The sequence below is a fragment of the Pantherophis guttatus genome, chromosome 2 (genome assembly GCF_059756535.1).
Source record: "Pantherophis guttatus breed Tessera chromosome 2, ASM5975653v1, whole genome shotgun sequence".
NCBI lineage: Eukaryota > Metazoa > Chordata > Lepidosauria > Squamata > Colubridae > Pantherophis > Pantherophis guttatus.
Window position 1 is genome coordinate 159,967,665 of NC_142064.1, and position 13,737 is coordinate 159,981,401.

At 38.2% G+C, this 13,737-nt stretch overlaps 1 protein-coding gene across 4 annotated transcripts in view; it reads right to left on the minus strand.

The window, feature by feature from the left end:
* CACNA1G (calcium voltage-gated channel subunit alpha1 G) overlaps positions 1–13,737 on the minus strand; it is a 419,473-nt gene that overhangs the window by 90,966 nt on the left and 314,770 nt on the right. For all 4 annotated transcript variants that reach the window (XM_087887148.1, XM_087887147.1, XM_087887145.1 and 1 more), the window contains 2 exons: positions 10,594–10,694; positions 4,870–4,993 (listed from right to left, as the gene is read on the minus strand). In XM_087887148.1, coding sequence (XP_087743274.1) covers positions 4,870–4,993; positions 10,594–10,694 — 225 coding nt within the window. The remainder of the gene's footprint in view (positions 1–4,869; positions 4,994–10,593; positions 10,695–13,737) is intronic.

A 13,737-nucleotide genomic window follows, 5' to 3' on the forward strand; every position in this document is an offset into this window, starting at 1 on the left:
CAGTTCTGAACAGGCCTGCAAATCCTTATTTATTCCAGTAACCTAACTTAAGTGAACAAAACCTCATCCTTCCTCTATAACTGCCTGTTACCTTGAACTAAGTTTTATATTTCCCTCTTAGTTGCCTCAGTATTGGTGGGTGATTAGCTCCATTCAAGATTTTAGTGTTTCAGAAAGAACACGGTGCCAAAAGCTATTTATGGCACCAGAAACAGCTTGATTGTACAGGTGGTGAGCTTCCAGTTAATATAACTTTTATGTTACACATCACTATAAACATGCAATACATCTATCAAATTTATTTTCATAATAAAGTCTCTCTTGTTATTCTTCCCATTTTACTTAAATGAAGAGCCGAAAACATCCTGACAATTCACAGTTCAGCCCAGAGATAAGGAATCTGGAGTCTTCATACTATTTTGAATGATAATGCCCACAAATTCCTGCTGGGCTTATGAATACTGTTGTCCATGATGTCTGAATGGCGTCAGATTGACTATTTTAGCCAAAATTATTAGCTGTTTTATAATCCTCTGGACCACACCATTATGTATAAATATAATGGCTCCAACAACAAAAATAAACAAAAGGAACTAAAACAATGCTTCCTAACAGTGATGCTTAAAGAAATTAACCTTTAGATCAGTATTTCTGAACTTGGTAACTTAAGATACGTGTCAGGATTCCAAGTAACAGCCCATAGGAAATCAAAACTCCAAGGCAGGGTTCCTCAAAGTATAGATTTATTAGGCGTGTCATATTGGCACAGCTAGTGAAAACCCGAATCTGAAGTCCCCTGGGTTTTCCCCACCCAGTTCAAAATCCAAAGCTCTTCCCCCCGTCAAACACAATCATCACATGCCCCAATCAGGTCTCTCTCCCCATCCCGGATGCCTCCCATCCACACCCCTCCAGGTGCTGGTGAGAGTGTCCTTGGTTCCCAGGAGAAAGAATGTTGTTTTGGCTACATATTCCCCTCAGTTATCTCTATTCCTCCCTCCCTTTCCCACAGCTCCAGTCAGCCTCGCTGTGACAACCCTGAAGATGCTCAAAGATGGCTCCAAGGTTGACAAAATGTGGTTTTCAACTCCCAGAATTCTCCAGCCACACGATCCAGCCATTTGTCTGGAATCAGGCGATTGGATTAAAAGACTTCCAAGGTCCCTTCCAATTTTGTTATTCTATTAGATCTGGCAAATTCAGTTGCCAAGGTAGGAAGGCATGTTTTTAGGAATCAATGAAACACCATTCTTTCTGCAAGAAATAGTCTATAGCAGAACAGACAACAGTACAAGGCAACAGCAAAAGATTCAAAATTCTGAATGCATACATCTGTATTCAAAAACAAGTCCCATTCATTGCAAGAAAGTTTGCTCTTAAGCAAGCGAGCATAACATTTTATTTTCATAATAATGTCTCTCTTGTTATTGTTCCCATTTCACTGAAATGAAAAGCCTGCATCTGCTTCTAGTTACTGACTGCAAGTAATTCCATTTTAATTCACTGTTCCCAGTTGGAAAAAAATAGCTTGATGTATTGGTATCGAGGGCTCCTTTTCCTCAAAGTAGAATGAGCATGAAGATGTGGCCCGGTTTTGCTCAGTCAAGTCAATTTATTTAAACTATAGACCATAACAAAATCACAGTATTATTTTAAAATATCCAAGATTATAAAACTTTCTTAACCATAGCCCTGAACAATTTGACATAATTTTAAATATTTATTTAAAATATGACCCTACATAAATTTAAATAAAATTGCTTCATTATCCTAATAGCACTAGTTTTAGAAATTTTAAGACCACTAAAATCTGATTAAGTAAACATTGCTCAGGGTTGTACCTTCATGGTAAATGTTAATGTTAATAATAATTAATATCTCTAATATCTATTTCTTCATGGTTTGAATCTTTGCAGAAAAGTACCAATCTCAGTGAAACTTACACATTCTTTTTACTAGCTATACAACCAAAGCTCAAAAAGCAGAAATTTTAGTGGCTGGTTCTCAACATAGAAAGCATTTCAGTAGCTGACACCGAAATGCTTTACTGAAATGTTTCACTTGCAGATTTCAGAGGACCCCTGAGTGCCACAATAATTGCTTATTCAACTTGCCAAATATGCATTTAACATCAGTTTTTCTTTATTCATAAGCAGCCAAATGTTTTATGCTGTCTGAAATGAATACATTTTCTCTTTATGTGAGTTTTGCATATTACTAAATCGGTAACCCTAAACAAACTTACAGGAAAGTAAGCCTCACCAAACTTTGGACATATGTTGAAGTAAACAATGCATTTCCAGGCGATAATAAATTAATATGAAATCACAGAATAGCAGATTAATGAGGGTTATCTGGTTGACCCTTGATGGTTTGGGAAGATCTGGCTTGGAAAAGAAATTATGTAAATCTAGCAAAACAAACCTGACAGAGAACTAAAACAAAGATCTTTGTTCGTATCAGTATTGAGATAGAGACAAGTGAAGAAAAAGAATGGCAAAATTCTCTCTTTCTCCTCTCTTGCCACATTTGAATGCAAACGCAGACAAAGAACCAAAGTACTAGACCACAAAAGAGAGGAAGAAAAGGTTTTGAATATTTATTGAAGAAAATTATGACGGACAGCATTATTAGATCAAGTAAGTTATTTCTGCTCCGAGAAAAAGGATGCTTCTCCCTTCTGTCTGCCAAAAAAAGAGGAAATCTTGATGTCTTTAACCTATAGATGTTGTTCTTGGATACAGCAAAGTAGAATATAGCCAGTTTGGCCAGGGCAAAATTAAGAACGGTGAAAATTTCCTTTTTCCTTCCTTCCACTGCTGGGAAAGGAACATTGCTTGCTGGAATTAATAACACATATTTAAAAGCCACCCTCCCCATACACCCCTACCCCCAAACCAGACAATTACAAACAGATGAGTCCTGAGCTTCATTTGTAGCCAACACCCTTAGCCTAACAGCAGGGACTAAAAGCAGCACTCGCAATAGAATTTCCACTTAAGTCTCCCTTGGAGGCTAACTGTGCATCCATAATGGACAGATGCACAACTAAGTTGCTAGGGCTCGGTGGCAGAGCAACAAATTCCACCAGGATGGGGACTGAAGCCAGTTCAGTCGGAATTGAACACTATCGCTTGGATTTAGCTGGAGAGCCTACTTAGCAAGTCAAGATGCTGATGTTGCTTGGATACAGTACTAGCACTGCCTGCGTGCTCGCTTTCGTGACCACATAATACTTGCTCAAAGCTCTGTATTTGCAAGGAGGGGGGGGGAAGAGAAAGAGCCAGATTCGAATCAGGTTTAAATCTCTAACCTTCTCTATTCTCCTGAAGAAAGGTATTTATATTCATTTCTTTATCAGTTCTATGGGAATCTATGCATCCTATGAGCTGCGGTGGCGCAGTGGTTAGAGTGCAGTACTGCAGGCTACTTCTGCTGCCTGCCGGCTGCCTGCAATTTGGCAGTTCAAATCTCACCAGGTTCAAGATTGACTCAGCCTTCCATCCTTCCGAGGTGGGTAAAATGAGGACCCAGATTGTTAGGGGGCAATATGCTGACTCTGTAAACCGCTTAGAGAGGGCTGTAAAGCACTGTAAAGCAGTATATAAGTTTAAGTACTATTTCTCTTGCTATGCAGTTTCCAAGAAAACAATTGCATGTTGCATTTTGGTTTGAAAAAGCAATGTAGAGTATGATTTTCTCTATAAATGGGTATTTTTTTTGACTCCTGGTGACTGACTGTCTGGACAAGACCCTGCAGTTTTCTTGGCAAGGTTTTTTCAGAAGTGGTTTACCATTTCCTGCTTCCTAGGGCTTGGAGAAAATGGCTGGCAGAAGGTCACCTAGCTGCCTTTGTCCCTAAGGTAGGACCAGAATTCACAGTCTCCTGGTTTCTAACCTGATGCCTTAGCCCAGTGCTTTCTAAACCTGAGTAAATTACCCCAAACTGGATAAAAGTGGCTTTTCTTTGGATAAAACCCATTAGCCAAACACAACAGGAACATTTAAATACAGATAGTCCTTGCCTTACAACCATTTGTTGTACAGCAGCTGTTACCGCAGCACTGAAAAAAAGTGACCTATGACCATGTTTCACACTCACAACCATTGCAGCATTCCTGTGGTCAGTGATCATTGCAACCAGCATGTATTTATGATGGTTGCAATGTCCCGGGTCATGTAATCACCTTTTGTAACCTTCTGACAGGCAAAGTCAATGAGGAAGCCAGATTCATTTCACCAACCGTGTTACTAAATCACTGGTAATTACAGCGGTTCACTCAACAACAGCGGCAAGAAAGGTTGTAAAATGGGGCAAAAGTCACTTAACAACTGCCTTGCTTAGCAATGGAAATTGTAAGCTCAATTGTCATAAGTTGGAGACTTGCGAAAGCACTTTCTGAGTAAGAAGGATCTTCTGATAAGCTTGTTTTGGTAATGGAAAAAAAAAAAAGTTGGAGAAGCACTACCTTAACCAAACTACACCTTTAAGTGGCTTTTCACTAATCCTTCTTATTATATCATTTTAAAAGCACAGGCCTAGACATCGCATGTTTCTAAGATCTATAAGAAATATTCAGTTCAGTGGGATTGGGGAGGCAGGATGATCAAGCCTTGACAGTAATCAAACAGAAAAGGTATGCTGAGACAGCTGCCACACACATCTGCTCTAATCTTTTGTCTGGACTATCTCTTAGTACACATCAGGGTAATTTAATTTCACTCCATTTATTCCTTCTCATGCCCTCTGAGTTCCACCTTCTGTTGATAAAAGAAACCAATAGAAAGAACAAATATTGATAAAAGCCCCACATAAACTCAGCACAACAAAGCGGCTATGTTAATTGGGAAGTGATACAGTTTACTCACAGCACTGTGGGGCTCAATTTTGGGACGCTCCATTGCAATGGTGATACAGTTCAGGAAAATGATAACCAAGACGATGTGATCAAACATCTTGTGGGAAATGATTTTATTGCATATGACACGGAATCTAAAGGGAAGAGGAAGAGAAGTCACTGGAAATCTGTGCAAAGCAGAGAAACAATCCTCTTCCTTTTCTACGGATATTGGACTACCTTTTCTTTCCTATTGTAAAAAAGCTGCAGCTGCAATTAATTTTTGGAAACAGGCCTTTCTTGACAGGGACAACCCTCATCTGTCCTTGTCCTCATCTTCTACCTCCTGCATGCAAATCATCTAAAGAAAACCATCACCAAAATCTGTCTTGACATACAGTACCGTCTTTCCCAAATTGTGAGATACTGATCACATGTTATGAGGAATGAATGAATGAATGAATGAATGAATGAATGAATGACTTTTGTGAGTAAAATAGGCATATGGAGAGCAGACTGCCCAGTATTCCCTGCATGATTCACCCTTCTGGCCTAGCTTCCTTGTAGTTGGACTCCACTGGAGGTGGATAATTAGTTTCTTCTGCAGTTCTGCCTTGGATTTGTTGGGACCATTTACCCACTCCTCATGGCAACATAGTTCTTTTTATAAAAGAGATATTACAAGATGTTGCTTGCTCTGGTTCTTCACAAGCCAATGGTTCATGCTTGCCATTTGGCAATTAAAGATATGGGTAGGAAGAGTGTCATTAGATTCAACCAGTGGCAAAGATTTTGAGTTCCTCAGTCTCAAGCGTTCCCCAAGTTCATCACTATCCTGATCTTCAAAAAATTATGAAAAGGTGGAGAAACTGGAAGCGTCGCGGTGAGACCAGCTGGAAAAATAGCGGGCTCTGACGAGCTCCACAAAAATCCAGCCAGACAAACCGTTGTCGGGGGGTCTTCGGACCGGAACCGTCCTGTAGGGATGGTGAAGAAGGAGAGACATCTCAGACGAACAAGAGAAACAGGCAAGTTCCTCAAAAGATCGGAGGCAGCTCTTCGGACTGTCCGGTGGTGGCCTTTGTAAAATGACCGCTCTGAAACTGGGGCAACCAGACTAAGTCTTTGTGCAGGAACTGTGTTTGAATGGAGTGCTGGTACCGGGTGAGTGATTGACCAACTCACAGGTAAAAGAAAATTTTGAATTGGAACATTAAAAGGCGGCTAATTGGCATTTGGGAAATTCTATGGAGGGAGAAGAACAAAGAGGAGGCTAAAATACTAAAGCCCAAGAAAGTTTTTGCATCTACAATTGGATTGGGAGAAATTAAAAATAATAAAAAGAAAGAACCTGAGGAAAAGTATTTTTTATGTGGATTTAAAATATTTTTGACAGTTTTGACATTTAGTTGGTTTGAGAATATTGTGGATTTGAGAGAAAATCTGCTGCCAGAAAGAGAGTACTGCAATATTTGTTGAAAGATAGAAGAGAAAGTAACAGCTGTGACCTTGACTACTAAAAGATAATTTGGAAACTGTGAGAACTTTTAAGGAGTATTTGTCTTTCTATATTGCTTGGTTTCGATTCTCAACGGCTATGGAAGATAACAAATCTTTAACATGGAGTGGACTGGATAAATACTTGAATTGGATATTATTTGAAAACAAAAAGAGAGTATACAGATTTTAAATTTTAATTAAATGTGACATAATTTAAAAGTTTCAACAATTTCTTAAATTGGCAATATGGAGTCTTGGATGTGTGAGGAACTAATTGAGATGTTTAAAAATATGCATGAATCACTAAAGGGTAATAAAAAGTCAGAAATTTTGCTGGAATACACAGAACAGGAAATAGGGGAGAAGGTGGTAAAAGAGAGCATAAATGAGGAGCAAGAAAAAGGAATTGAATGCAAAAAGCAATTAGATGATTTCACTGGGATTTACAGTGGCAAAAAAAGAATGGATGGGGAGAACATCCATCAACAAAGAGTCAATCAAAGGGTAAAGAGGGAAATAGTGGAAAGAGATTAGGAGAAAGCTTGGGGAGAATTGCTTGAATAATATATCTAAAAGTGAGAAAAAGGACTCAGAAGAAAAGATGTAATAAATATATATTTTAAAAAAAAGAAAGAAGATGTTAAGAGAATGGGATAAAAGGAGAAAATTATCAAGAAGTGGAATTTTGGAGAAACCAAGAGAAAATGGGCAAAGAAGGGAAGATTAGTGGAAAGGAGGAAGGGAAATAAGGTATATATTAGTAGATTTAAGGGAACTGTATTAATATTATTAATTGTGGTTGGTCAACTAAGTTAAAGGGTTTTAATGAAAGATTTGAATATGATGATGTATATTGCTTATAGTAAAACAGAATAGCATATGAAATGTGAAATGGCAATTTGATTTAACTTTGAAGATAACTTAAATTAAGAGACAAAGTTGAAATGTTAAAAAGTGGGATGGGGAGTTTGTAATGGAGTAATATAATTAATTGATGTTATTGTAAGAGATTAGGAATTAAGGGCGGATAGCAATACTGTTTATGTATTATGTTTTAAGAAATTAAGATAAGATAAAGAAGTATGAAAAAAGAATATTATGGCTGAAATTGGAACATGCAAAATGGACTTTGGAAAAAAAAAAGAACAATACGGCAGAAGCTGAAATAACAAGATATGGTGAAAAATGATTAAATTGTGATAAAGAATTATACAAAAGAGATGAATAGGGAAAAAATGGGAAGATAGGAATAGATTATATGTATAAGATGTGACCCGGTCAACACTCTGTTCATAAAATATGTATGATGAAAGAAAAATTTTAATAAAACTTGTTTACAAAAAATATATATATGAAAAGGTGTTGGCTATAACATAGTTTTGTTTTTTGTAGATAATCAAGGAAGGAAATAAGGAAGGAAGAGAAAATACTTTGGTCAAAACTGGGAAAGGGGGAAGAAGCAATATAGGTAGCCCTTGACTTACAACCATTCATTTAGGGGCCGTTTAAAGTTACAATGGCACTGAAAAAAGTGACTTATGACTGGTTTTCACACTTACAGCTATAGCAGTACCCAAAAGTCACGTGATTAAAATTTGGATTCTTGGCAACTGGCATGTATTTATGATGGCTGCAATGTCAATGTGATCGCCGTCTGTAATCTTCCCAGTTGCCCTCCAACAAGCAAAGTCAATGGGGGAAGACAGATTCATTTAACAAGCACGTGATTCGCTTAACAACTGTGGCAAAAATGATGGTAAATGGGGTATAACTCACTTAACAACTGTTTTGCTTAGCAATGGCAATATTGGGCTCAATTGTTGTAAATCAAAGACTTCCTGTAAAAAATATGCTGGGAGAAGAAAAGACTGGTTAGGAGGGGAAACAAGAGGGAACTGGAAGATGGAGAACTCAAAAATGCGTATGAGGGCTCTCTGAAAAAGATCTTGCCCAGTCTTTCCTTTAACTTTCAGAATTACGGAAGATTAAATTAATCACACTTATAAAAAGATATAGGGAAGGCAGTTGAACCTTAGAGGAAAAGCATTCTTACTTGTTCTGAGAATAAACCGCTCTTGAAACTGTTAGCAATATTTGATGAGAATTCTGAGAATAGAGTCCCAACATATTGGGAAGGAAGTAGGTTGGAAAAGGCCAAATTAAAGCTTTGATGTAAGTTCCTTTTTTCCCTGGTAGCCTCTAAAGTTAAACCAGCCCTGTGCAAGCTGGTGTCTTCCAGATGTGCTGACACTCATACTAACTTGGAATTCTGGGAGCTGTACTCCCAGTACATCTGGAAGACACCAGCTTGGCAAAAGTTGGTCTAAAAGAACCAGAAAAGGGGTAAAGGTCATAGGAACAATTTCTCAGTCAAAGCAAACAGCAACTTGAAGGAAGGAAATTACAATTAAAAAATATCCCTACTCTCTCAGTATATAGTAGTTTATTCTAATTTGCGTCCACCTGCTTTAACCTTGGAGAGGGGAATGATGGATTATTCATTTAGCTGGACTTTAAATTTCTTTTAAGTATGACATTTTATGAAGTAATAAGGCAAATTAGCATTTCAAACATTTGCTAAATTTGTAATTACTTTGAGGCATATTTATGGAAGCCTCATGTGATGCAGGAAAAGGTCCCCCTCCCATACTCATATTATGTCCAAAGGACATAAAAACACTTTACAGTGATCCAGGGGCACAAAATTGCTGAAGCTACTCTGTTCAAAATATTATGCCCAATTTACTCCGACATTAGCTTATGATGAAGATATTTTGGGGATCCATTTGGTGTTAATTTTTATGGCTATTTATGTGTGTGAGAGAGACAGAGAGTGAGATAAAGTGTGTGCATTTAATGTAAAGTGCGATTCTAGCAGAAATTTTCAGCAAAGTATTTGTTCCCCAGGAAAAGTTTAAAAACTGTCTTATATTAAATTTGGCTATAACGGAAAAGAACATTTGTAGCTCAGGATTGAACTGTGGAATCTTTGGTGTTCTCTGAGCTTGGTTGTTTGCTTGCAGACATTTCATTATCTGACTATATAACATCATCAGTGCCAGTAAGAGTGGGGCTTGCGCCCTGTTTATATACAGTAGCTTGTAATACAGTACAATAGTTGGATGGGAGTGTGGTTTTCCTCTCGGTAGTTCCTTGTCTGTTGTTAATTCCTGCTTATCTGGGTATTGGCGCCTGAAGGAGATTATCTTTTTTGTTTCTTTTTTAGGTTTTTGCTGAGCATTATGGCTAATTTGTCAGAAAGCCAAGGTTCTAGGAATTCTGTAGTGGTTTTGGATTTAGCTTGGTCCTAGGATGTTCAGAGTTTTTCCATTGATATTTGAGTTGAGTCGGTAAGTTTGGTTATGCATACTTTGTGTTGACTGCCTGCTGCTCTGCGTGGTTTCAGATAGGAATTTCCAGCACTAGCTAGAGATGTTTGGGATTGATTCTGTGCTCCATTCCTTTCCCCAATTATCTGGATCAAATACTGTAACTGGTTCCAGAAGAATGGTATCTACTATTTGAAATTGGAAAGTTTTAGCAGTAGACAAGTCCCTCAGGATCCAGAAAGTTTCTGTTTCCTTCCAAAGTGTAATAGAAAAGCTTGACTTTGTGTAGCAATACTACATCACTTTCATATAATATATTCATATTGCTGGTGGGAAGGCTTTATAAGATGAATGCTTTAGTTGGCATACTAACTTTATAAGAAGTATGCTTTAGTTGGCATACTAAGCAAGGATTTTAAGGGCCATGGAGGGTAAGTGAGGTGAAAACAGATAAGCAGCTGAGCAAAGCTAGAAATAATTTAATAGTTATTGTTGCTACTACTGTGATATACTATTTTATAGTATGACACAATTTTCTGGAAACTTTGTGCTTTCTCTAAATTGGCAGCAGATCTTCAGGATCATTCCTTCATTATTTCATATTAGATACTTCCTTAAAATGGAAATATCATACATTCCAGGACTTTTGACATGCCAATCACATACCTTACCACTGGGTTATAGTTTCCCCCCTAAATCCTTCTCTGTTATGATTTGCAGATTACAACATATATTAATTGCCCTCCCAGAAATATTAGATGCAGACAGCACCTGTGAATACTGGTGCCAATCTTTTAGATAAGAAGGCCTCTTTCAACATTTTGGCCTCTGAGAGTTCTGCAGAATATTGTGATTGCTAGCCTCAGCAAACATTAAGCCCAGCATGTTCCAACATATTTCCAGCAATCAAATATGGGTTGCCTTACTTAGATTGAGGAGCAAAGATGTAGATAGACCAGGAATCTCTCTCCTTGCACCAAGAAGGGAGGCGTTTCCTTATCCAAGCCTTCATGCGATCCTTTTTACTCTTAAAGAGAGAGAGAGAGAGAGAGAGAGAGAGAGAACATCATTGGGAAATCAGTCATTCTACATTGAAAACCAGGATCTGAAAACTAGACAGCAGACCAGTAAAAAGTTAATATCGTTCTTTAATTGGCAACAGCAATAGGCCTTTGGTATATACCACTCAGGGGTGGGTTCTACTTACCTTTAATATCTGTTTGCATCACACCCGCGCACTCTTCTGCACATGCGCAGATCACCTGTAATGATGTCCAGCTCAGTGGGCGGAGCCTCCTGCTGGTTTTACTACCGGTTCTTGTGAACTGGTCTGAACCAGGGGCAACCCACCATTAATACCATTTCACAGTGCTTTACATCCCTCTGTATGTGATTTACAAAGTCAGCCTATTGCCCCCCAAAACCTGGGTCCTCATTTTACCCACCTCAGAAGGATGGAAGGCTGAGTCAACTTTGAGCTGGTGAGAATCAAACTCCTCGAGTGAGCAGTGAGTTGGCCTGCAATATTGCACTCTAACCACTGCACCACCACAGCTCTTATTTCTGTTCTTCCGCCCCCAGTCCTGACTATATTTTGCTGTCTTCAAGCTGAAGATCATCTCTGACAGGGACATCTAGGTGGTAAACCATGAACTAAAACAAACAAGGCTACCTGTCAATCCTTTACATGGGTAGTCCTCGACTTACAACAGCTCATTTAGTGACCGTTCAAAATTACAATGGCACTGAAAAAACTGACTTATGACAATTTTTCACGCTTACAATCATTGCAGCATCCTCAATTCCTCTTGGTCACATAATCAAAATTCACAACTGACTCATATTTATGACAGTTGCACTGTCCCAAGGCCATGCAATCACCTTTTGCGATCTTCTGAGAAGCAAAGTCAATGGGGAAGCCAGATTCACTTAACAACCCCGTCACTAACTTAACTGCACTGATTCACTTAACAACTGTGGCAAGAAAGGTCATAAAATTGGGCAAAATTCAGTTAACAAATGTCTCAATTAGCAACAGAAATTTTGTACTCAATTGTGGTCATAAGTCGAGAATTACCTGTAGTGTTGTTATCAGAACAGAGCGGTGTGGAATGGAAGCAAATAATGCGTATCCATTTCAACTCCATACAGGGAAGGAAGAAAATATATGTAAAATACACATGCTTAACATCTTACACATCTCAGCGATAGGCAAAACGACAGAATTGTGTGGCAATTGCAGGTGGCCAGCTATGACTGTAACAATTTCCCCATCGCATAAAATGAAGCCGCTCCCCTCATATTTGCTTCCTGGAAGGTCCTAGAATGTGATCATCCTCAGTACTGCAGAGATAAGGAAGCCTATTCCTGTTTAAGAGGGCATCAATCCTCTAAAAACAGGATTACCCTGTCAGGAAGCAAACAAACACAAGCTAAGTTTCCATGCCACACATTTTGGTATGGCTTTGAACCAAGAAAAAACAAGCCAGATTGTCTCCAGGGGTATGGATGGCTGGATGGGGTCAGTGTAGGGTTTCTGCTGCTACCTGCATTGTCACAGAAAGAGTTATATTGGGATAAAATTTCCAACACTAATCCTCGAGTGAAAAAGGAACCTGTGTTTGTGTGTGTGTAGGCAAAAATTAAACAATGTCAAAAAATATCCTGAAGTGAAAAATACTTCAGTTCTCTTTTACCTCAAAAAGCTCTTTATATTATAAAGTCCAGCTTTAGGCTCAGGCATGTGACTAATTCAATACCTCTGGCAGAATTTTAGAAGCCAAATGTAGCTGAATCGAAATACGTCATCTGGTTATAACTCCAACATTGAGTTTACAAAGGAATATTCTCAGAGATAGACATTGCCCAAAAGCATAAGGGGAAAAAAAAAATTCAACAAAGCTTGAATTTGCTCATGCTATTATATGGGTCAAGCCACTATGATGTAAACTCACTGTCTGCTGGAAAGCAAATTATGCCAAGTGAGGCAAAACAAATCAAAGAAGTTCCCAAGGTGGCAAATGTAAACTTAAAATTATAAAATTCTAAGCATTAAAATATTAGCTACAAGCTAGAAAACTATTCTTTGTTTCAGCTCTGAAAAACCTGACAGCTCTCTTGTTGCTTATTATTCAGAGCTCAGTGAGCATGCATTGTTTGAAACAAATGATTACATTTCAAATTAAATATATTTCTAGTCATTGGGAATTTATGAACAGTTTGTCAATTAAAGTCAGACCTATGGCATGATCATACGTTATCTCTCCCGAACTGCATGGTGGGAAAGCAGGGTGTTTCCTGTTCCAGGCATTAAGATAGCAGTAGTTCGTGTTAGATAATTAGGCAGATTTGAAGAGAAGTCCTGTGCAATAAATCTTTGGTTCTTATTGATGCTGCACCCACAACTGCAATTTCTAACAAATGAATAGCAACTGCTCAATTATACAGATTGTGTATTAAAAAAGGAAGCGTCAGGCTCTCCATGGAATTTCACATGAAATCTGGTTTCTAAGCATGATGATTCCAATTATTTAATGCATGATGATTTGGGTTCAGTCCTTTCTCCGTAGTCCAGTCGGGCATTTGCACTACTGGGAGGCAACAAAATAAAACCCATCATGCACAGACAGACCTTTCCCTGCTGAAAGAGGATCCTATTGCAAACAGACGACTAGAAAAACAATAACATAAAGTGTCATGGTCGATAACAGCCAAAATCAATGACTTGTATGACCAAAACATGTGCATAAGGCTTCCCTGGCAGGTGGATACAATATGAATAAGATATATAAACCCAAACAGTAAACAATTCCAGTATTAAAGTTCATGTATTTTACTCTAGGGCCATCAATGCTAGAGGGACTTCATTAAAAAAATATCTCTTACAGCAGGACAAATCCCAGTGCAAAAATGTATACTGTTCTGCAATTATTTTAAAAGGAGACTGCTTTAAATGTCAGGTTAAAGGATACATCCTCTATCGATACTTGAGTCATCTCCAGACATTATCAGAAGTTTCTGGGGCAACTGTTAGGTTTTGATATATAGGCTAAATTAATAGAAACCATTTG